The sequence below is a fragment of the Rhinolophus hipposideros genome (genome assembly GCF_964194185.1).
Source record: "Rhinolophus hipposideros genome assembly, chromosome: 16".
NCBI classification, from domain to species: Eukaryota; Metazoa; Chordata; class Mammalia; order Chiroptera; family Rhinolophidae; genus Rhinolophus; species Rhinolophus hipposideros.
This window is the reverse complement of record NC_138062.1, coordinates 56,290,802-56,315,098: the sequence shown is the minus strand read 5'-3', so window position 1 is coordinate 56,315,098 and position 24,297 is coordinate 56,290,802. Positions and strand designations below refer to the sequence as shown.

At 49.7% G+C, this 24,297-nt stretch overlaps 2 protein-coding genes across 22 annotated transcripts in view; both read right to left on the bottom strand.

Annotated features, from left to right (window-relative positions):
* The window catches only part of HNRNPM (heterogeneous nuclear ribonucleoprotein M), a 154,539-nt gene that overhangs the window by 31,358 nt on the left and 98,884 nt on the right, over positions 1-24,297 (bottom strand). For 10 of the 13 annotated variants that reach the window (XM_081076074.1, XM_081076075.1, XM_081076068.1 and 7 more), the window contains exon 1: positions 6,181-6,334. The exons of 1 other annotated variant lie outside the window; for it this stretch is intronic. In XM_081076074.1, the coding sequence (XP_080932200.1) occupies positions 6,181-6,293 (113 nt within the window). In that variant the 5' untranslated portion in view covers positions 6,294-6,334. Of the gene's footprint in view, positions 1-6,180; positions 6,347-24,297 lie in introns of those variants that run through there. 2 more of the 13 variants (XM_081076077.1, XM_081076071.1) reach the window with 2 other exon arrangements.
* On the bottom strand, positions 9,745-22,576 carry MARCHF2 (membrane associated ring-CH-type finger 2). 9 transcript variants are annotated; one of them, XM_081076214.1, is made up of 8 exons: positions 22,442-22,576; positions 21,646-21,683; positions 20,677-20,740; positions 20,054-20,145; positions 18,716-18,943; positions 13,672-13,867; positions 12,108-12,317; positions 9,745-10,320 (listed from the first exon to the last, which is right to left on the bottom strand). In XM_081076214.1, the coding sequence occupies exons 5-8, from the start codon at positions 18,889-18,891 to the stop codon at positions 10,162-10,164; spliced, it is 741 nt and encodes a 246-aa protein (XP_080932340.1). In that variant the 5' UTR covers positions 18,892-18,943; positions 20,054-20,145; positions 20,677-20,740; positions 21,646-21,683; positions 22,442-22,576; the 3' UTR covers positions 9,745-10,161. The 9 variants fall into 9 exon arrangements, with proteins under 9 accessions (XP_080932340.1, XP_080932335.1, XP_080932336.1 ...); XM_081076209.1 differs by lacking the exon at positions 21,646-21,683 and adding an exon at positions 11,252-11,305 and having other exon boundaries at positions 22,442-22,561; XM_081076210.1 differs by lacking the exon at positions 20,677-20,740 and adding an exon at positions 11,252-11,305 and having other exon boundaries at positions 22,442-22,496.

Sequence of the window (24,297 nt, the reverse complement as noted above, 5' to 3'; positions counted from 1 at the left end):
GACAACTTACATATATTTTACAATTAAAAAAAATTTTAAGGGAAAGAAATCATTCTCTATACATCCCTACTACGTTAAACTAAGAAAACCCCAAGTCTGAGCAACCCTGGAAGTTAAAAGACAGCTTGTAAACAATCCCACCTTCAGCAAAGAAGGCTGGTACTTTTTTGGCATGGCCTTTCTTGTAATACTTTCTACCTTGTTGTGTTAGGTGTCTCCATGCAATAACACTTCATTTCTAAACTCTATACATACAAATTTGGCTTAGAGTGGTACACGAAAAAAGCTTCGTAAGAAATGCAGACTTCCAAAGCACAGAACCAGACATCAGGCTGGAAGCCCAGGCAGTAGCCCAGGGACAACAGGGCAGTACACCCATGCGGCGCTCAAATGAGGCTGTTCCTCAAGCTGCCTCGTCAAGTTCAGCCCCTTTTGGCCACAGGCAGACACGTGTAAGTGCCAACCAGGAACAACCGGGGAGCCACAGGAAGTTCCTCTTAGGGCATCGAGTCCTGCACTTTCTGCTTTTCTGAGTCCTGTTCTTTCCACCAGTGAGAATCCTGAGACTCCCAAACAGCAGAGGCTTTGTGATCCATAATGCAAACCAGACTGGGGGGGCCAGGGGGGGCGAAGAGCCAAGACTATACGTAGTATTGATGATTTACAAAACTACTTATTTAATTAAAGGGCTGATCTTTATTCTAGGAAGAGTCTTCCTTGTACGGGGGAGTAGTGTTCAAACATTGGATGGTAGCTAGAGGACCTTAACATACTTACTTGGAAAAATTGTAAAGTTAGCAACTTTTTGTAGTCCCCTAAATTTTTTTTTTACTAGTCCCTCATATCCCAGTACAAAGGTGCCAAGTGGTAACCCATCCTAGGCAAAACTAAGGAAAGCAGCTTCCTCCATGATCTGAATTATACCAACATGCAACAGACTTCCTTCACGTAAGGTGACAAATGTGGGAGGTACGGCCACTTGAGTCCTCAGATTCCTAGAACTCTTCTTTACCATCTACCCAGGTTCACAACAGAACCTCCTCAGGCTGGCTGCACACCACAAACATCTGTCACACAGGCCAAGTGTCTACTTCACATGAAAGTCCTGCACCCAAATCTCCAGACAGAGAGTATTGACCAACTGCTTACTCTTGGCATGTGAGGAGGCAAGTGTTAGTAAAAATTCCTAAATTGTAGATATAATCTACATTTCACGGATCTACATAGGGTCTGTGGATAGAAATGAATTTTAATATAACTGGTTTCTTTTGAAACCCAAATATTCTAAGATTAACATTTAAAAAACATTCTGACACAGGGTCCATGACACAGTAATAGTTCTAGTCTGTGTTTTCAGACAGCTGTCAGCTCACCTATTAGTTACAAAACGTATAAATCACTAATTACAGTCAAAGCAGGTAACAAAGCACCTAGACTATACTCTTCAGTATTCTCATGGCTAAGAATAAACTACCCAATTTAACCACAGAAGCTGGTATTTGGTTTGGAGTTAATCCACATCACAAGGCTCGCCACTGAGAAAGCAGCTCATATGGATTATTCCCAAAGTGTGAACACAGCACCAAATCCTCACTCTGAGGAGTTTCCTTGTAAGTAAAAGGCGTTAGAACGATCTCTTTGTCACTTCCAGCTTCTTAATAAACTGACCTCTTTTTATTTCTAACGACCACCATAAACTCTATTCTTCACAGAATCAGAGAGAACCACTCCTAAAGATCTCACTCAAGAAAGATATTCAAGTATAGATGATGTGACAGTTTAAGAATGGTGTCCTGCAAAGCCCATTTTTAAAATGTCCAATCCAATTTTCTCCCCATCTTCAGGATAAAATTAGGTAAGTAGCCTTCTGTAGCCCTAAAATGTATGCTAGCACTTAACTCTAAAAGCCTTTCAGAAGCATGTTTTTTATAGGCGGATTATAATTTGGCAACATTGATAAATACCCCAAATTTAGATTATAGACATTAAAACATGGTAAACAGACACTTACCATGACCCAGTCACCCACAGCTACCTACCCAAGAGAAAATAAAGCATATATCCATACAAAAACTTGTACTTGAACATTCATAGCAACATTATTTGTAGTATCTCAAAACAGGAAATCTAAACATCCACTAACAGATAAATGAGCAAATTGTAATATATCCATACACTGAAATATTATGCAACAAAAAGTAATAAACTACCACAGATAAATCTCAAAGTATACTCAAAGAAACCAGATAAATAAAGGCGTATATGGTATGATTCCATCAGATAAAACGCTGTATTTGAAAAAAATCTAATCTAGCAAATTAATCTGTAGTAGGGTTTCTCCACCGCAGCACCGACATCTTGAGCCAGATAATCCTGTTACGGGAGCCGCCCTGTGCACTGCAGGGTGTTTAGCAGCGTCTCTGACCGCTATCCAAGAGAGGCCAGCAGCAACCTCATCCCTCAGTCTTGAAGACGAAGATCAAAAATGCCTCCAAGACACCCTGCTGCATCCTGACAGAAAGCAGAGCCTAGGCTCCCAGGTGCGGGGGAAGGGAGGACTCAGGAACACAAAGTGCTGAAACCAAGTTTCTGGGGGTTATGGATATATATTTACTACCTTGATTCAGTGAGAACTTCATACACTGATACTTACAAATTCTAAATTTATGTGTAGTTTATTGTGCCAATTATACATTGTTTTTTAAAGTTTCTTCTCATGTTTGTTCATTTCAAGGCAAGTAACTTGACTTTTAACCATAAAGTAACAAATGTGTAATCTTTCAAAGAAACATACTGGGAAGCCACAGCAAGTGACCCACCTAGGCCAGCTTAATTCGCCTTGCTAACCGGCTCTCAATTCCCAATTGCCAATGATTCTGATTCCATCTGATCTGGCACCCAATCATCCATGTTAAGGTCTAAATAGAACCAATATAACCAAAATTTTTTTCTGACATTCTATCAACCTATTTCATAATACATCAATAAAGACAAGCCTAAAATATCTGAAAGTACCTTCCAAGTCATTAAAATAAGATTAATTATATTTAATATGGTTTGGAATCGTTTCACTGACTGTTCTTTGAAAATTGATCATTTATCACATCACTGTTCTTTCGCACTGGAATTATACTGTACATAAAGATCACAACTTAAAAAAAAAAGTGCCGACTCCACAAGGACCTCTACAGTCACTGTGTAAAACTGAATCCCTACCCTCTTAGGCCTCCATGGCATTCCCATGTATAATCTCATTACTTTCAGAGATTTTCAATCAAGAGTGTACTCTGAAATGGCAACCCCAATCCCCTAAACTCCTGAACACATTTCCTGAGGGTAAAGATTCTTCAACCCTGCCCCCAATCCCCTTGAGAACCATCCCTTACATAAAATGATTTTTCACAGAAATCCTTTCAATCCTGAGCTCCTCTAATGCATTTAAGATGTGGAGCGCACTATTCATAGCACTATTCCAGCTCCAGGTCCACCACTTAATTAGCCACGTGACTCAGGCTCTTCCTCTCTGGTTCTCTACCAGCAGAACCAGCAAAACCTGTGTTCATGGTAGCTCACAGGGTTGATCAACAAACAGCCTAACAAAAAAGTAGCTTGGTAAATGTTAAGCGCAACGTTTAAGGTGACTAAGGTAGTAGGGTCCCATATCAAGCCTAAACCCCAAGGTCACCATCTCTTTGCTAGGCCTCAGTTCCTTCACCTGTAAAAGGTTACTATCCACACTTAGAGGTTTAAAGCAGAGACTCAGCACAGTGATTGGCAGTGATATATTTTCCTACCAATAATTTTTTTGAGGGAAGTAGGGAGGTGGCCTGATTCACTCATAGCCTTCTACCATTGCATATACTGATTAGGCTTTAAAACAAGCTCACCAGAGCAGTGGCTGAGGAAACCTAGGCATTATACTCATTACAGACTATGGAAGGAGCAATTCAGCTTTCAACTAACTCTAAGACTGCAAAACATGGTAATGGGAGAACCCACCTGAGGACCCTGAAAAGAAAACAACCTAATTTTTGCAGACTCTCTTTGGTTAACTACTGTGAATAAAATCAAAGAGCAAAGTGAAAGCAAAGAGCTGACAGCATGCATTTGAACAATCCAGAGCCCCCTATTCTAATCCTGAGCTCACAATCTAATATGCCTCAAAAATTCTTTTTATCAAATATACAATCCCTTTTTAAATTATGTGGCGGCGCGCGCACACACACAAAGTAGCACTCAAATCACTGTGAAGCATGGAGAACCTGGTTTAAAAAACGCACTTCAAATGACTGTTTAGTAAGAGGTTACCAGGGTGTTGTTGTGGAAGCAGCAAAGGCCTTGGAGTTAAGATGGCCTTCCCTAGACTCTTTGGGTCAATTACCTTAACTGGAGTTTTCTCAACTGTTAAAAAATATTTTTTTTCTCCGTTGCAAAACAGTTAACACTAACATTACCACCCTGGTAATCTACAGTAAATATAAATTTTTACTTTTAATAGTCCACATGCTATGTTTGTCAAATAAATCAGTCATAAAATGATTTTGAAGAAACCAAACAGTGGAAAATGGGAAATTTGCTCAAGTAACCCAAATGCTACAAAAATCCATAACTAATTCAACTTCTCACCTACCACAGTTCTAGCAGCTCCAACCTGTGATACTACCTTGAAAAAATATATGAAATAAATGTATTGTAAAGGCCTCCAAATACGGCCCTCAGAAACCCAACGAGGCTCTCCCCTAGACAGATGATGTGAAAAGTCTACACTGAACACGTCCCCTCCGGAGTTTTCAACAGTAAAGTGTTGGGAATATTCCCGGAATGCCTTTCTCTTGCTTCCTGAAGACGAGGCACCGAGGTATTGTGTTCCTACCCACCCAGGGAAAGTTGAACAGCATAGTAGTTAGTAATTTAGCGAGTGCTCATTAACATTTCTTCAACTACATTCACTTTTAATCTCCACAAACTCCAGTTAAGCACATTAAAAATTTGTTGGAAGGCAAATTCGTAAGAGACCATGTATAACCCAGGTAACAAGGATGGGGGGGTGGGAAGTTACTGGTGAATGGCTGCAATTTACTTGGGGTGCGAAAGCGTCCTGCACTTGGACAGTGGTGATGTTTGCACAACACTGTGAATGCACTTCATGACACTTCATCATACATTTAAAATGGTTAAAAGTGTCGCTTTCATGTCACCACAATTTGTAAAAACTTTTAGGAAACCAAACGTGTGCCCAGCCTCCCCCTCCCTCCCCCACAGCGGCTGCTCCGAGCCAGAACGTTTCTCTCAGGTGACTGTAGTCAAAATGGGGCGTCACAGGGACACCAGATGAGGCTTCAAGGAAATTTTTAAAATCCAGGATCCGAGACAGAGCCTCAAGCAGGCCCCGGAAGGGGACGGCATCTGGAAGCGGGCGGCCAGCGGCACGACGGAGAAGCGTCCCCCGGAACACGGGAGAGAACGTTTTCTTTTCTCCCCCGACGGCTGCTAAGGGCGCACCCGGCGCCGCAGGCCCGCGCTCCGCACAAATGACTGCTGCGCACCCGGGGAGGAAGCGAGGGCCCGGGCGTGGGGCGAGGGGCGGGCCCGGCCGAGGCACTTCTCGCGGGGCGGGGGCGGGGGGGGCGGCGCGCGCCGGGGGGGGGGAGGCCCCCGAGCCGGCCTGGCGGCCCCACCTGCACCTCCGCCACCCGCCTCCGGGGCCGTTCACCGTGGTCGGCCACGAGCCGAGCTCCGCGCGCGCACTCCCTCCCCCCACTTTAGGGGCCGGGAAACTGAGACGCCGAGCGCCGGACGGCTTGGAGGGAGACACGAAACCACGCGCCCAAGGTCACCCGACCAGCGAGCGAGCCGCAGGCTCGGGGACGCGTCGGCTCCCGGCCGGGCCCGCGCCATCATCCCCGCGCGCGAAGACTAGACCCGAGACCTCGGACCCGGCCCTCAGCGGCCGGGAGAAGAGACGCCCGAGGCCCGGGAGAAAGGAGGAATCCTTGAGGCGCTCCCGAGACGGCCAGGCTTCATTCCTCACGCCTTGTGCGCCCCCACCCGCGGCAGGCCCCGCGGGGAAGGTCTGGGCCGAGGCCTGGCTCAGGGGAGGCAGCCAACAGACTTAACGGAGCCACCGCCAACTGCCGTGTAAAGCGCCCGACCCGAAACAAGGAGCCGTGGAATACTCACCCTTTCGGGCCCGGAGCCCCGTTGCCGCTCGGCGCGCCCGGCGCGCCGCTCTCCCCCTCCATTTTGGGCTCCGTCGCCGCCACCTCGGCCGCCGCTTCGACCCCTGCCGCCATTTTCTCCGCGTCTGGCTTTGTGTGAGGGAGCGGGCTGCGCGGCGCTGCGCCTGCGCGCCCACGTGATCCAGAGCGACCAGTAACGCCTGCGCGCGCCGCGGCCGGCTCCCGCCTAGTCCCCTCCCGCCCGGGCCACGCCCCTGCTCCGGGCTCTGCCCCCGCCGCGCGCATGCGCGGACCCGTACCTGTTATTCATTCATTCCCGCGACAAACTCGTTAGACGTCTACTGGATACTCCTCCCGCTCTCGAGGTCTGGGAGCAGGAGTCACCTCGCCCCACACCCCGATCTGGACCTAGTCACTTCCTTCTTTCCGTAATCAGCTGGAGCAGAGGGGCAGCGAAATTTGTGTTTACTAGAATATAAAGGAATTAGCCAGGCAAAGGCAGAATACCGACAGGCCAGACTAAGATTGCTGTGCAAAATGCTGTCTCTAAGCAAGTATCATCCTGCACCAAGAATATCTGGGCCCTGTCCAGCCTTTCTCTCCACACGCTGGGAGCTCCCGGGTGTAGAGCCCATGGACTAAGCCTTTCTCACTAAATCCATCAACCAACCGCCAAAAAGCATAGCTGAGGACTTAGTATGTATTCTCATCGTTTATTGAGTGAATGAACAAGCCAGAAGCCAAAAGTGATGGGAAAAATGAACTACAGGCCAGCAGATCCCATTCGCCACAACTGGGGCTTCCTTCCGCCTGACCCTGGGTCCCTCTGCCCTGAGGGCTTGTCCCTGACCCCAAACTGGTTTTCAGGGCTGTTGCAGGCAGAGCCCAGAGAAAAGGCCAGAGCCTAGGGGTGCGTTCGGAGGCTTCAGGCTTCCTTCCCCAGCAGCCCATCTCTCTGGTGTCTCTGGAACTTCGAAATGCTTCCCTGAACAGAAGTTGCCACCAACCTCTCCGGAGCAAGGCTAACAAAGGGAAATGCTTGTGTTTTGTTTTTTCCACCTCTCTCACAGAATGACTACATTCCACCAGTCTCTGGAGAACTACCTCACCTGCCATACTCTCCCAGCTGCTTAATTCTGCCTGGTGATTCTGACCTACAGAATAAATTCATCAGGTAGCCCCACATGACAGGAGGCTATACCCCACCCTCTCTTTCCACTTCCATTCCCATTTACGTCCCAAACTGTCTCACAGAATTCCCTTCTCTGGCCCATCTTCAAGTCCCTCTGCCTCCCATGCCTCTTCCTGAAATCTCTTCTCTACTCAAATCCACTGTGCACAGCAACTCTTCTGCCATGGCCACGATGGAATCTGTTTACCTCCACCCCACACCCCGTTAGATTTCTCCTACACTGGAGGGGCCCCTGGGGCAGAAGAAGCCTCATAAACCTCTGAATTTCTTTGCCCAGCAGTGTTCAGAGATGGTGGAAGAGACCACAGCAGTCTGTCAGAATCAGGGAGAAGAGTCCCATTGCAACGCATCAGGGACAAGAAACCACCTCTCTGATCCTTTCTCCCACAGTGGGTGTGATTGGAGATTTCAGACAAGCCAGGCCCTGGCTGAGGCGACAAACTCTCCCAGGCTGGGTTCTTGCAAGCTGGAGACTTGACCCAATACTGCCCAGATTCCTGGGTTTTGCCATCTTCAGAACTATTACTTACTTTACACTTTCCTTTGACACACCTTGTTTTTCCTTTTAAAAATACATGTTTTAAAAGTGTGTTTTACATCACAGCCCATGTTGAAAACTTGCTATAAATAGCTTATTGTAAAAACTAAATAAGACGGCCGGCCAGGTGGCTCAGGCGGTTAGAGCTCCATGCTCCTAACTCCAAAGGCTGCCGGTTCGATTCCCACATGGGCCAGTGGGCTCCCAACCACAAAGTTGCCGGTTCAATTCCTCCAGTCCCACAAGGGATGGTGGGCTGCGCCCCCTGCAACTAGAAAAGGCAACTGGACCTGGAGCTGAGCTGTGCCCTCCACAACTAAGACTGAAAGGACAACAACTTGAAGCTGAACAGCACCCTCCACAACTAAGATTGAAAGGACAACTTGACTTGGGGGAAAAAAAAAAGTCCTGGAAGTACACATTGTTCCCCAATAAAGTCCTGTTCCCCTTCCCCAACAACAAAAAAAACTAAATAAAAGAATGATGCTATTAAAGTATAAATTCAGTCGTGCATGCTGCCAAAGTCTCTGAGCCTAAGACTTGCTCTCTTTGCTAAGGTTAGGGGTCATTAAAGACAGCCTTAGCACCAAGCTACAACTTTCTCCTGGACATAATTGAAAATATTAGAAGAGACCTGAAAACGAAACAGCTTTCTCGTTTCATGATGGCTTATCCTGCGGCCTCTCTGCCTCATCTCAAGGGGCACCACACTCCAAAGATGGCCTGAGAGAGGTAGGTGCCAGGCCTGGGTAGAGTGAGCAGCTGCAGAGGTGAGAAGGGTGTAACCCCATGTTTCTACAGACCACCAGCTGCCTAAAAGCCCTTCTTGTCTCACTGCCTCTCTCCTACCCCTCTGCCTCTCAATCACACTGCTACAGCACTGACGTCTGCCATGCTGCTCCCTCTATGGGCCGTGCAGGTTCCAACCCCTAGGCCTTTCTCTTTGCTGTTCCTTCCACTCCGCAGCCAAGGTGGCCGGCCTCTCCTTGCCCTTCTAGTCTGCCGTAAAAAGGGTTTTTCTTCCTCTGTGGGTGAGCCACAGACCAGACCAGGATTCATGCAGAAAACAATAGAGCGTGCCAAACACTGCTAGGCCCATTGGGGATGTGTGACCTTGGGTGAGCAACCCCACTGCTCTGAGCCTCATTTACTCATCTGCCAAAGGGATTAATAAGAGAACCCCAGAACCCAGTCTTCAGAGCTGCTCTGAGTATTAAATGTGGCCCGATGCAGAGAGCTCCCAAACGTCAAAGACTCATAAAATGCTCAAAAAGTGACAGCTGTTATTAGCATGACCATTCTTTCCTGAGTCCTCCTAGAAGGGGAAGCACAAAGCTCAGCACTAGGGCCACGCAGACTTGTGACCTGTCCCAACTCCACTTCCTAGAGCTGTGGGACCTTAGACAGAGGCTTCCCAACTCTGGGCCTCAGTTTTCTCATCTGCAAAGTGGAGGTCACAGCCATACCTTCCACCAAGGATGGTGGTGAGAGTCGGAGGAAGCCTGTGAAGGCTCCAAACTGAGCCCCATCCAGGTAGACCCTTAGTAAGTGCAGACATCAGTTATTAATAAGTGTCAAGGGCCCAGCACAGCATCTGGCCCATAGTAGATGCAAAGTAAGTGGCAACTGTTCTTACTATGTATATTTGAAATCATTTATTGGATAACTTTGCTACCTGCTCTTCACTTGAAAACACAGGCTTGGCTTCTTCTGCTGTGTTTCACGATAGATCTCTCAAACCAGCCTACTGCATTTTTTTTAAACCTCCCTGACTCCCCTTGGTCCCAGGTCCCTCACTTTGAGGACTTGGTTCCAAAATGTAATTGACAAGTCCATTTTATCCAGCAAGAGCTCCTTTTATTCATTCAGGGTGGGTTTGTGAAATGCGGTGCAACTTTATAAAGTCGAGGGTGCCAGTAATGCGAGCCTGCCAGGTGCAGAGAAGCGCAAGAAGCTTGCGGGACCCCCGCCCCATGGGCGCCCTTGACTAGCCTATGGCTACGGCTGCAGGCCCGCAAGGGGCCGAGTGGACCTCAGAATGAGATCAGAGTGCCTGTTCCGTCTGAAGCTCAGGACCACATCCATCTGTCCTCCTCATGTATAATAGTGTGCAAAACAATCTGAAAACACCTTCACACAGCATCACAGAATCAGCTCCACTTGGCATCTGTTGGCCTAAGAAGCGTTCTGGCCGTGCAGGAAGGGTCGGGCAGTTCCCGTCCTTCTGAACCAGGGCATCGCCAGACGGGCCTTCACACAGGTGTCTCCTCTGCCACCTTCTTCAGGAGTCCAGCGGCCAGTGGGGAGTGCTGGGTAGTCTCAGAGCCATCAGCGTCCCGGATCTTCAGGCGCACTTTCTGGTTGGTCCTCCTCCACTCAGTATACAGCTGGCAATGGTAGCGGAAGGAGACCTGCGGGCAGTGCAGGGATGGGTGGAAGGCCACCCTGCAGGCCTCCACCCCCGAGGGAGGAAAACTGGGCCCCTGAGCCTCCAGACTTGGGCCACACCAGGGCCGGGGCTCTTGCTTCCGGAAGCAGAGTCAGCCGCCAGGCATTTTTCATACAGACTGTGCACACACACACCCATTCACGCTCCTGGGACTATTCCCACCAGTGTTCACAGCCCTGCAAAGGGGAGGGGATCTCTCAGAGGGTGAGAGTGAAGTGGTTGAGTCTCCTGGAAGGGATTAAATGTCGATAGATCATATAATCACCAAAACTCAGAAGCCACCAAGATGTCCTTTAGTAGGTGAATAAATTAACTTAGGACACACAGACAATGGGATATTATTCAGTGCTAAAAAGAAATGAGCTGCCAAGCCATAAAAAGATACGGAGGAACCTTAAATGCATGTTACTAAGTAAAACAAGTCAATCTGAAAAGGCTACAAACTGTATGATTCCAACTCTATGACATTCTGGAAAAGGCAAAACTATGGAGACAGTAAAAGGATCAGTGGCTGCCAGGGGCTGGGGGAGAGACGGATGAATAGGTGGGGCACAGGGGCTTTTTAGGGCAGTGAAATTATTCTGTGTGCTACTTTAATGGTAGGTACATGTCATGATACATTTGTCCGAACCCATAGCACATCCAACATCAAGAGTGACCCCTAATATAATCTACGGACTTTGGGTGATAATGACATACGTGTCAATGGAGGTTCATCGACTATAAGAAATGTATCACTCTGGTGCCATGTTGACCGTAGGGGAGGCTGTGCCTGGGTGTGGGGAGAATATATGAGAACTCTCTGTACTTTCTGCTCGATTTTGCTGTGAACCTTACATTGTTCTAACAAAGTCTATCAAAATTATTTTTAAATAAATGTCAATGGTTCATACTCTTTCACCAAGCAAGTTCCAAGAAACAGTTGCACATGGGTGGTGCCCCAAGCACTGTTCATAACAGCAAAAAAAAAAAAAAAGGAAGAAAGAAAGAAAAAAGAAAAAAAAGGAAAGGAGAGAAAGACAGAAAAGGAAAACCAATATTGGAAAGCATCCCGGAGCCTATCAAAAGGGATTAGTTAAATCAATATGGTACACCCACAGGAGGAATGACTGCTGGGTGAATGCCTTTTTTTTAAAGGACATTAACAAAGTGAAAACAAGCAGATTGCAAAGCAGTACCTCTGGTTTCACCCTATTCATATTTTTTAAAAATATGCTGGTGGATGCAATGAAAAATAATTTTTGAGGAGGGAATGCCCCCACAGGTGGACAATAGTGGTTACATCTGAAGGGTGAGACTTTGAGGGAGAGCCTTTGCTCTCTGAGCAAGGGTTCTACTGCCTGCCAGAGGCCTGGGACAACTCTCCCCACCCCCATCCCACTCTCTCCATCCCAGTCACTTTTTCTCTCAGTCTCTTGATCTTCTTCTCTCCAGGTCTCTCTCATTTTTTGGCTCTCAGTCTCTCTCTTGCCCCCTTTGCCCCCAGCCCAGCCTGTCTTGGGAAGCTCGTAGATGCTGGGCCTACACCCAGCACTGGTGACCAGGTGCCCTGGTCTTCTTGAAGTGGAAGGCTCACGCCTGGCTCAGGCTCAGAATCTGGAGTTCCATGAGACTCTGGGGATTGCTTCCACCCAGGGCCACATGCACAGGCAGGCAGGGAGCCCCCCAAAGCCACTAACCAAACCCCTGGCCTGGCTGCTCCAAGCCGGAGACTCCTAGACACCTGCTCTCCAGCTGACAGCCACTCACCAGTGTCCAAAGGACGTAGATGGTGAAGAGGGCAATAGTGAGAGCGATGAGTCCCACAGCCTCCAGCCGGCTGTGGAGCCGCAGGTGGTCCTGAGCCCCACGCAGGCACAGCCAGCCTGAGATCGCAGCCAACGGCGTGATGAACAGGAAACACACCATGTCACAGCACAGCGTCCGCTTCTCTGTCCTGGGTCCTGGGTCCTTCAGCCACTTCAGGGTGGGGGGAAAGGCGGAGCTGCTGAGAGGGGCTGCAAACCCCCCCACCACTAGCCCCACCTAGGGACGGGATATGGGACCTCCAGAGCCTGTGCCTCCCTCCCTCCTTTCCTTCCTTTAAATACTTCTTGTGCCTACGATGACCCAGACCCTGCTGGGCATTTTTACCCCATTTTACAAATGGGGAAGCTGAAAGGCACAGAGGGGTTGACTCATTTGTGCAAACTCGCACAGCTAGTTGCCCACAAAGCCAGGACTGGAAGCCAGGAAGTCTTGCCCCAGGGGTTATGTGTCCTTGACCACTGGTACTACACTGCCTGCCACAGATGACGGGCAAGAGAAATGGGCTTACCTCACAAAATTCTGGTGAACAGGACAGAAGGGGTCCCCGCCCTCCAGGAGCTCTCATGCTAGTGGGATGAGGTACGAACTGGGGCAGGAGGTCAGGGAGGGGAAGGCCTTGCCGAGGAGGTGACATTGAGGAGAACTGGATGAGCAGAAGGAGCCACATGAAGAATGGGGGAGATGGTATTCCAGGCAGCAGGAACAGCAGATGCAAAGGCCATGAGGAGGGAGTATGTGAACTGGACAAAGTGCAGTAGGGAGGAAGCCCATGCACTGAGCATGAGGGAGAAGGGGGATGACGGGAGGGGTCAGCTCTCTCTCCTGCTGTTCTCTAAGAGCCCAGCTCCTGGCTGGGCCAGGGGCCTTTCCAGGAGCCCACACCTCAGCTCAGTGACATCAGCCTGCAGCTCTCAGGCTACCCCTGCCAAGCTGGGCAGGGAGGAGCCTAGCGGGCATCCAAGCTGCCAGCAGGGCTCTGGGGAGCAGGGAAGTAACTGCCAGGCCTCGGAATGCTCTGTCTCAACCCTGGCCCATTGCACTCTTGGGCATGGCCCACAAAGCCCAGTGTGGCTGCTACCACCTCCTTCCAGGCCACTTTCCTCCTGCTTTAACTTGCCCCACTCCAGCCACTTGGGCTTTGTCAAGAACACCTAGCTCTTTGTGGCCTCAGGGCCTTTGCACTTGCTATGTCCTCTGCCAGGACTGCCCTTCCCTGGGTTCTTGGCATTGCTGGCTCCTTTTCATTCTTCAAGTCTCAGCTTCAGGGGTCACCTGAAGTGACCAAATCAGGGAGGGACACAGGGTCTGTCAGGTCTGGAACTCAGGTCTGGTTCCCCACCCCCATCAGCGGAATCTACCCAGGGTGGGGGTGGGGGTGGAGAGAGGTCCACCCTATATCGAAGCTGTTTCCCCAGTCAACAGATCCTCCAGGGGAGTTCCCTCCTCCGGGCCCATGCCTGCCTTTCTCCCCTCTGCCCACTCTAATCTCAGGCTCCAAGCATACCTCTGTGAGGGGCCGGGGCCGCTTCTCCACTGCGAACTCCGTGTGGCACAGCTCGCAGTAGCTGGTGTTGGACGAGGAAAGCCACCTCTCCAGACAGCTCTTGTGCACGGCACCCAGTGTGCCGGTGCAGCCACATGGAGACAGCAAGCTCTCCCCATTCGCTCCCTCATGGCAGATCCGGCAGAAGGGACCATCACTAGACAGAGATGAGACGTGAGCAACGATCAGGCTTCCTGCCTTCTACGCCTGCTTCATTACCTACGGGATTGCAAGCTCAGTGTTGCCCCTGTGCCGCCACTTGGCAAACTCCTAGTCATCCTTCCACACCCAGTTCCAAATGTCCTTTCCTTTGGGAAGCCTAGACTCCCACAGGTGAAGTGATATGCTCTCTTCCCAGGGTTCCTACAGCACCTTTTTAGGACCAGGGTGAGCATCTTTTGTGCCTGTCTGCCCAGTGCCCACTCCTATTTTTCTTACCACCCTGATTGTCCTGGGCAAACACCCCACTCTTAACTCTTGGTCTTCAAGGACTAGGGAAGAGCTGACGATACCCCTGATGACCTCAGGTCTGACCAACAGGAAGACCACATGCCGCTGGGCACAGGGACCAGCTCAGATCATCTGTGAGGCAATCAGAGCCACAGGGAGTTAATTCCGGAAATTCTTCTTTTTTTTTCTTTTTGTAAACTCCAGAACCACAGGCAACAGAGCTGATGTAAGTCTGGAGCTGGTGGCAACAGCCTGGTCTCCACATGGAGTCTGTGAATGATGCCAAAAACAGAGGAAAGCAGGGGCAAGAGACAGCGAAAGGCAGATTCTTAAGGCTATCAATCGGAGACACTGGATCTAGCCACATCTGAAGGCCATGCTACCTGAGAAACCTGTGTCCAGGGAGAAGAGCTCCCCTGCTCCTCTGCCCTGTGAGGCTCAGAAAACACACATAACAAACATCGCAGAGAGCCCCTTTGGGAAGTCTCATCCCTAGTGCGATCTCTGGGGTTGCTGGTCCTTCCTGGGGCAGCTCAGGAGGCCTTGGTGGGCCCAGGGGCTGTCTAGTACATGAGTCATTGTTTTCCAGACATTTCTGCCCGGAAAGCAGGACTGCAGGAACACACGGAGGCGGAGCAGGAGAGCAGTTTTCCAGAAAACACCAGTTTCCCCTTGGAAACTGTTTTCCATTCTTTTCTCAGCAGCTCCTGTTGGGGGCAGGGCCTGGCTGCTTTGAAACCAAAGAGCTGAACTGACCCCTTGTGTCTGCTTTGCGTTGCCAGTCCTGCACAGGCTGCTGCTTTCGCCTACAAGATCAAAGGGCATGTGCAGCTGCACTCTCACCCCATACCCTGATTGCAAGCGCGCGCGCGCGCGCGCACACACACACACACACACACACACACACACACACGACATTCACAGGAAAGGAACCCCAGCTCCGGAACCTAAGCTCGGGAAGTGGAAGTGACGAGAACATTGAGGAAGACCCACGTCAGTTCGGGGTTTGTCCTGGGGAGCCCTACTTTGAAGGAGTAAGTTCATAGAGAAGGCAAACCAAAAACAGATTTATGATTGAGCACTTATTATATACTGAGTGCTGTCTGAAGTGCATCACCTTGGATTAATTTGTCTTGTTCTCACAGGGAGCCTAGGAGGAAGATGCCCCCAGGGTAGAGATGGGGAAATTGAGGCGTAGAGGGGTTAACTCAGTTATGTAATCTCTCACAGCTAATCATTGGCAAAGCTGGGATTTGAACCCAGGAAATCTCACTCCAGGGCCTATGTACCCTTGGCCACCATGCTACGTATGCTGCATGCCACAGATGGTGGGGATTCACTCAGGAAATTCTGGCAGGAAAATAATGTACATAAGACAGATGGGAAGGAAATGGGGTAGGGATGGTGGAGACATCCACAGAGTCCAGGGGGGTGCCCAGAGAATGCTTCAAGAGTAAGAGGAGAAGGGAGAGTGTGAGTAAAGAAGGAAACAGAAGCCATAAACAGAGGCAGCAAGGGAAGGCTACGCAGAAGGGCTGGGCATGCAGAACTGCTCTAGGAAGCTTCCAGAAGGGCCTGGGCCCACTCACAGCCTGGTGGGCAGAGTGCCGAAGGCTCGGGGCCCAGAGGGGTCCCAGATGCTGACCACAGGCCTGAGCTTGTGTGGATTGTCCTGGGCCCTGGAGATGCCTCCTGGGCTTTCCTCTTTGGATTCTGCAGGTTTTGGCCCCACCTAATCTCTGCCATGGGGCCCCAGGAGTCAGGGTCTCCTTTAAAGCAAAATGGAAGGTTGGATTATTATGAAAGCACTGGGCATTTTATCTTGGAGCCCCACCCCCGCTGCTCTCAGAGGGCACAGGCTGGCTAGGGGGAGTTGTTGTAGGGGGTGGTGACCTGCTTTCTTGGCCTCTGCATCTGCGGGAAGTGGTGGGAAGATCCTCCTTTACTCCTGGGGAGACTGACCAGGAGGCTGCAGTGAAGGCCACATCCCTGGATGATAACAGCTCTTTGGAAAAACAGCGGCTTTCTTGCTGGGAAGGGCTGATCTGCCCTGCCTTCAGCCTGGGTAGGTTGAGATTGAGTTGCATGAAAAAGCAGAGGGGAGAAGCCACTGGCAAAGAGGCCATGAGGCAGATCAGGAAGGCCCGGTGGTCTCCAAGGGTGTGGCTGTCCTGGCCACCAGCCTGAATGCAGAGGGGCTGCTCTGTTCCCCGCCACTTGCCTGGGTCTCTGAGGGCTACAGGAAGAGGCTAGTGGGACCCATGAGCTTCTCCCCTTTCCCCTCCCCTCCCCTTGCAGAATCCCTGCATTTAAGACTCAATGATGTTGGCAGGTGTCTGCCTCTCTCTGGGCCTCAGTTTCCTCGTGTGTCAAGAGGGAGGGTGGGGCAAGGTGGGGCCAACTCACTCAGTGCCCCTCAGGAGTCCCATGTAGGGAGACCTCCGCTCTGGTCAGCCTCTTCGCCCTCCTCTTGCCCAGGCAGCTCTGGCTAGGAGGCCCCTGGGTCTACCAATGGTCCCCTCACTCCCAGCTGGGCTTGACCGGCACAGACCTGCTCCTGCCTTCAAGGGATCTGATGGCAATGCAGACATAAACCCAACCCCCTGAATGGAAAAGGGGAAAGGGAGTAAGAAGCCCAAACTTCCAGTTATAAAATAAGTCATGGGGGTGTAATGTACAGCATAGAGAACACAGTCAATGATAACGTAGTAACTATGTTACAGACTTATCCTGGAGATCACTGGTGAGGTTTATAAATGTCAAATCATTATGTTGTACACTTGAAACTAATGTAATACTGTTGTCAACTACAATTAAAAATAAATTTTTTGAAAAAAAGACAATATAAAAACGTACAATAAAAAAAATAAATAAAAACATGGAACAACAACAACAGAAACCACCCTGGAGGAAGCCCAGAAGGAAAACTCGCCATCTCATGGGGCCTCAGGCAAGGGTTCCTGCAGGAAGTGATGCCAGGCAGAGGCAGAGGGTGAGCGCAGTGAGTCCCTCCAACGCCCTGCAAAGCTTCCATTTGCTACTTTTTATGTTTGAGTGAAAAACATGAATTAATTCTGACACCTGCTACTTCATGGATGACCCCTGAGGGCATGATGCACAGTGAAATGAGCTGGACACAGAGGGACAAACACTGTGTGAATCCCTTATACGAGGTCCCCAGAGGAGTCAGATTCATAGAGACAGGAAGTAGATGGTGGGGCCAGGGGCTGGGGGAGGGGAGGGAGGGGAAAGAGTGCTTAATGGGGACACAGTGTCGGTTTGAGGAGAAGAGTTCCAGAGATGGATGGTGGGGATGGCTGCTCAATAATGTGAGTGCACTTAATGCCACTGAGCTGCACTTAGAAGTCATTAAGATGGTACATTTTAGGTTATGTATATTTTACCACAGTACAAAAAAATTAGAAAGAGCTAAAACATGGAAACAACACAGGCATCTGGATAGACAAATGAATAAACAAATTGTGGACCATCCGCACAATGGAATTGCATTCAGCCTTGGGAAAAAAAGGACGTTCTGACACCGGCTGCAACGTGGATGAACCTGGAGGACATGATGCTCATTGAAATAAGCCAGACACAGAGGGACAAACACTGTGTGATCCCACTCACATGAGGTCCCTAGAGGAGTCAGATTCATAGAGACAGGAAGTAGATGGTGGTGCCGGGGGCTGGGGGAGGGAAGAATAGGGAGTTATTTTTTAATGGGGACAGAGTTTCAGATTTACAAGATCAAAAGAGGTACGGGCACAGACGATGATGATGGCTGCACAACACTGTGAATGCATTTAATACCACTGAATTGTACACTTCAAATGGTTATGATGGTAAATGTTATGTGTATTTTAACATAATAAAAAATTGGGGGGAAAAGCTTGTGAATTAAATAATATAAAATAAACATAATGACAATACATTAAACTTGAAAAACTGGTGGCTATTTTAAGTTTTAATGAGTTAAGATTTAAATTGGTGTGGGGTTTCCTGAAAAATCTTTTCCTTAGAACTGATGACAAATTGGCGAACCAAGTAGATCCAGCTCACAGATGGGTCTGGAAAGCCAGCCCCAAAGTTTAAACACATTTATCAAATGCAGACGAGGTGGCAAACCCCCTTGCGAGCCCTCTTGTGGACCCCGGCAATGTACTCTCAGAACAACCCCAGGACGAAGGTATCTCCAATTTAGAGATATGGGGGTAAAGCAGGGTGTCCCAGGTCACACAGGAAGAGAGGCTTCCCCTCAGGATTTGAGCCCAGGCGCTGTGAATCACACTGCACTCCTAACTACTTCTTTATGCTGTCTCCCCAAAATATGAGCTATTCGCCAACACTTCATCTTCAGATTTCACATAATAGTCTGGAATTTCTGGCTTTTCCTAAAGAATCAGACCTGCCCACCCTGAGCCTGTTTTCACACGAAGATTACTGATTGGGCCCCTCCAGGTGGTTGGATTTCTGACCCCAGACTGAGAGGAAATCACTGGGCCCAGAGAGTGAAGCGAGTGAAAGTAAAGACACCCACTGGGCCACCACTCACCTTGGCGTGTCCAACGCCCGGATGACAGTTGAGAGGAGCCGGCCGTCCCTTGAAGTCACCTGTGCCACATATTGGGGTGGCCTGAAGCCTGTGGCCTCCACAACCTTGGAGAAGGCAGGGCTGCCAGAGCAGTCGCACAGGGAGCCAGGGAGGTGGCAGCAGTCACCCGTCGTCATGGCCACAGGGAGCAGCTGGTCTTCAGGGCCTGAGGCCCATGGTCCCAGGAGCCTGGGGAGAGGCCAGCGGGAAGATGAAAGTCAAGGTTGGTGAGCTGGGCATAGACCAGGGTTTGAATCCAGCCTTCGCAGCCTTGGTTGCCCAATCTGTCGGTCGGGGCCTTGTAGGGGACTGTGAAGGGTCAACGAGATCACATGCGCTCCTCAGCCCAGGCCCGGTACACAGCCGGGGCTTCGTTATGTTACCTCTAACTCTCTCCGAAAAGGAGCCTGCTCCAGCCCTACAGCTTGCAGGCCACCCCGAAATTCCCTTTCCAAACATGGTAACAGCACCTAACAGTTACTGAGCGCCTGCTGTGGCAGCCTCTGTGCTTGGCGCTCCACGCCCACCACGAAGCATTAGGGACTGGTTCTCCGCGGACTAGACTCCCAGGGCTGGGCTCAGAGCAGATGAGCCTGCTTCTGAGCCGGGGAGAACCAAGCTGGCAACTTGGCCCCACGGAGGAGGACGGCGAGTCACCTTCCGCCATCTGGTTCACGGCCTCTTGTACAGCTCTGCACTCCTTGACACCTCAAGCCATCAAGGAAGCAGCCCCAGCTAGGGGGGACCTCGGTGGCCTCTGCCCCACCAGAGCAGATGTCCTAAGTCAGGCCTCTGTCCCAGAGGAGCGGCCATGGGGGACAGCCGGAGCCTCAGGCAGCAATCTGAAGTCAGCTTTGGTGGGTGACTTGAGCAGGATTTGGCGCCTCCACTCCAGGGTCTGACCTACCAGAATGAACCCTGGGCAACCTCCTTGGCCACCCCAGAACCAGCCAGCAAGACGTGCGTGTTTCCCTCGGAGAATTTCATGAAAGTAACAGATGTCCCTCTAGATGCCCCTGGAAGCCAACCCAGCTAAGGAGCTAAGTATCTCTGTCCCTAACTTGTTTCATCCTTTGTCTCCAGGAGCTATGATCCAGAGACCCCAGAAATACTCACTGAGGTACCACGCAGTCAGCTTTAACCAACCCCTGCCAGTCAAAATATGAGACCCAGAGAAAGAGGGTGAGGAACATAAATGGTACACGTCTAACTATTACATAGTTTTATATACCTGAAACTAATAAAAAAAAAAAAGAAAAAAGAAAAAAGGTGGGGGAAAGCAGTATGTTATTGACTAACCTCTTGCACCAGGACAGTCTGCCAATGGATCAATGCCCTCTGAACAGCTCGGCCAGAAGCGTTCCTAGCCCAACATGCCCTTCTGAGCCTCCCTGGCAAGGCAAGAGAAGCACGTATCAGCAGGAGGCGCCAGGAGGAAGAATGGCTGACCAAGATAACGTCCGCAGGGCAGTGGCCGGCCTGCATGCTATGTTTGCTGCTGTCCCTCCCAAGTGCCTATAACCAGACCTTCTGGCCCCGGTCAGCTGGGAAGCCACTGGCCTATCCAAGGGAACGCTCCTGCCCCTCCAAGGATCAGCCTTAACTTTCCTGCAAGTAATTGGGCTTTATAAGAATCATCACAGCTCCCATATATTGAGTTCTGCCATTTCTTTTACTATCATGGGGGGAAAAAAACCCCACTGGTAGGTCTGCTAATGCAAGGCCTGAAAATGGCCAAAATAATAATAGCAGTTACTCTGTCTTAAGGACCTAATGCGTAATGGACACTGTGATAAGCTCACTGAGCTCTAAACAGTTGTTTTAAGTGTCCCCTTCAAAGGTCACCTCCCCAAAGAGGCCTTCCCTGACCACCCCAGCTAAAGTGCTATTGGTGTCCACATGATTGCCCTCACAGAATGTACCCCGCTCCGAAATGCTCTTATTTCTTCCTCTACTTGTGTAGCCACGTCCATGCTTCAGGGAGCTCTGTGAAGAAGGAACTGAGTTGGACTTGCTCTCCGCTGTGCCCAGCACCTGGCCCTGTGTCTGACACAGAGTGGCTGCATTAATATCTCAGTCCCTACTCTGTGTACGAATTGTTAAGATTTGTGTAAAGAACAAGGTCCTTTGGTCTGCCAGTGCCCATGGTGGGAATCAAAGATATTTAGAGGCTAGAGGTCCATGCAAACCAGAGACCTGGGCTCAGCAGAGGTAAGAGGTCAAATTTGAGGCTGGACACAAGGACAGGATGCCCGCAGGTTGGACTCAGCTCTGGGGCTGCTGGTATGGGAGAGGGAGCCAATGCCTAGGGCAAATTTGGCCCAGTGCCCAGGAGATGGATTTCACTGAGTCTTTACAACATATCTATGAAGTCCCATTTGAGACTGAGGATCAGAGGGGGCAGCTACTTGCCCAAGGTCACACAGCTAAGAAGGGACAGTGCTAGGATTTCAACTTAGTGCAGTGAGTGGGTCTGGGACTCAAAAGACCTGGGTTCTTTTAAGTCCTGACTCTATCACTGATGCTGTGTGTCCTGGGATGAGTCCCTTTACTTCTCTGGGCCTCATCCTTCTCCTCTGTCAAATAAGTAGACTGTGGCTGCTGAGGGGCTTCCTGAGAAGGAGCTCCCAGGCTCGATTCCTCCAGTGAAGCTCATCCTTGTCTGGGCCTGTTGGGGGGCACTGGGGCACCACAACCTTTCCACACCTGCCCAGCCTTCTTTTTCTGAAGGCAGGAAATGGAAGAGAAGTCTGAGGGCCCCAATTCCCCATAATGTGATCTTGGGCCAGCTGCTTCATTCTCTGGCCTAGGTTTTCTCATCTGTAAAATGGGAGTCATAATGACACTCAGCTCAAAATTCCATTAAGTGTTAGGAAGTCAATAAATATTACCTTTTATTAACTATAATCGTCGTCATCCACTTTCAGAGCTGTTGGGAGGATTTGGTAAGACAAGGCACAGTCAGTGCCTGGCACACAGTTGGTGCCCAATAAATGCTCACTGTTAGTTTTTTAAGGATAAATGTGGAGCCTGTGAAATGCATTCATTCCTCTTCACTCACCAGAGGGGCTCCTGTGCGCCCCGCAGTACTTCCATGTTTTTGCACTGGAAGCCAGGTTCTAATCCCAGCTCTGCTCTTATTTGCTGTGTGGCCCTGGGCCACAACTCTACCTCTCTGAGCCTCCATTTCCTCATCTGGACAAGAAACACTTCTAGTACTTGCAACTATGATGGTAATGAGCTAATGACAGAAATTCTGACTAACCTGTTTTGAGCCAACAGACAGGCACTCTGCTGAGCAAGTCCTTTCTACACGGTGCCCGGCTCACTGCAACATTTACTAGTTTCCAGGCAGAGCCCCTTTAAGAAGGAGGCTGGGAAAGGACACTGCCCGCTTACTGACCGCCTACTGTGTGTCTGACACTCTCCGCATCCGCCACCTCCAGAATCCTGCCAACAGCCCCATCAGGTTGGCGCTGGGATGACCCGGTTTCACAGATGCGGAAACCGTGACTCGTATACCTCCCGCCGCCCTCGAGACTGGAACTGCGATCCCCTCGTCCCAGGGAAGGTTGAAACCAAGGGTCCGAGCCCAGCCGTCCCGCCCGGGGGCCAGGCTCGGGCCTCAAAGCCGGGACCGGCCGGCGGACCAGCGTACCCCGGCCCCACCCGGCCGCCCATGCCTACCTGATCCGCGGCCGGGCCGGGAGCCCGCTCTGGCCCCTCCGTTCGCCCCGGCCCCGGTCCCGGCCCGGCCGGTCCAGTCAGCGCCGCTAGCTCCGCTCCTGCCGGCACCTGCGTCCGGACACCGCCCGCCGAGCAGACGGAGTCGAGGGCCAATGGCGACCGCCTCTCGCCGGCACTGGCCAATAACCGTGCACGTCCCGCCCTGCGAGGCGGGGCCGGAGGCGACGGGGACGTCCTGGGCGGCACAGGCCCTGCGGCGCCGCAGCTGCTGACTCCGCCCCATCCCCGCCCCCAGTCCTGGCTCCGCCCCATCCTGCACTGGGCACGGAGCTACTGGCGCCATCTGCCGACGACCAGTGTTTGTTAATAAAACCGTTACAGAACTTGATACCCGTCAGAGAGATTTGAGTGTTCATCACCTCCCTTACGCTTCTCATCAATCTTGGGGGAGAGAGGCACCATATGGCCACATTTTACAGAGGGGAAACAGAAGCCTAGAGAGGTTAGGAGGCAGTGGAAGAGCCGAAAGCCAACCTCATTTATCATTCATTCATGCAATAGATTCATTCACCAGATGTAATATAAACATCAATAAGGTCTATTATGATCCAGGCACTGTACTAGACTCTGGGGACACACAATGTTGAGTAAGAAAAATATTGCTACCCTCATAGACCTCAATCGAGGGAGTAAGACAGACATAAAACAACCAATTATGTTACTAATTATTAATTACAAAGGTGATAAATTGCAGCAAGGGAAGCATATCATGGAATAATTTGGAAAGTCCAAAAATATGTTCTTGAAGATGAATCAATTGAACTGACAAGATGTGAGTAGAGGTTAACTATAGGAGGGCACGAAATCCTAGGCAGAGTTCAAGCACATGCAAAAAGCCTGAAGTAGGAAAATTGCTTTAATACCCCTTTCCCCTCCTGCCCGATCTATTTAATATATAGATCAGCTTATTTACCTCAGTTAAATTCTGTTGTGTTATATTGGCTTATATATATTTTTAAATGTAAAGATAAATCATAACATTTTTTAAAAGGTTACCTATAGAGAAAAGGAGTAGGATGGAAGAGACAAAGGTAAAAGCTAGACTTTGAAAAATATACCTTGCTTTATATATTTGACTTTACAATCATGGAAATATTTTATATAATTATAAAACAAAATTTAAAGATATCCCTAAAAACAAAAATGAAATGAACCTGTGTGTCCAGTTGGTGACAAAACAACGCAGAGATGAACTCCTAGTAACTTTAAAATGCAGCAATTTGTGCATACCACTACTGTATTATTACATATGCAGTATGAGATAAAGCAGAGGAGTAATTACACTGATGTCGAGAATTGGGATTTTCAGTAATGAAGGAGGTACAGATGTATGATTGATTACATTAAATAAAAACCCTGGGGACTGCTGGATGGCTCCGTTTTTTAGAGCGCCAGCTCTTAACAACAAAGTTGAGGGTTCAATTCCCGCATAGGATGGACTGCGCCCCCTGCAGCTAAGATTGAAAATGGCGACTGGACTTGGAGCTGAGCTGTGCCCTCCACAACTAGATTGAAGGACAACAACTGATGGGTCCTGGAAAAACACACCGTTCCCCAAAATCCCCCCCCCCCAAAAAAAGATACTATAAAAAAAAACCTGTAGTCTTGAATTTGAATTGGGAGTATCATGATATATTTTACCTTTCTAAAAAGGAAACATTTCCTAGTTCTGTTCATTGAAAATATCAGAAACAAAGACCAACCTTGCTGCAATGAGAGCGCCTTAAGCCTGTGATTTCTAAATACCATTTCCAGTCCAAAGAACTAGGGAGCCTTGAGGGAATGGCTGACTCTAG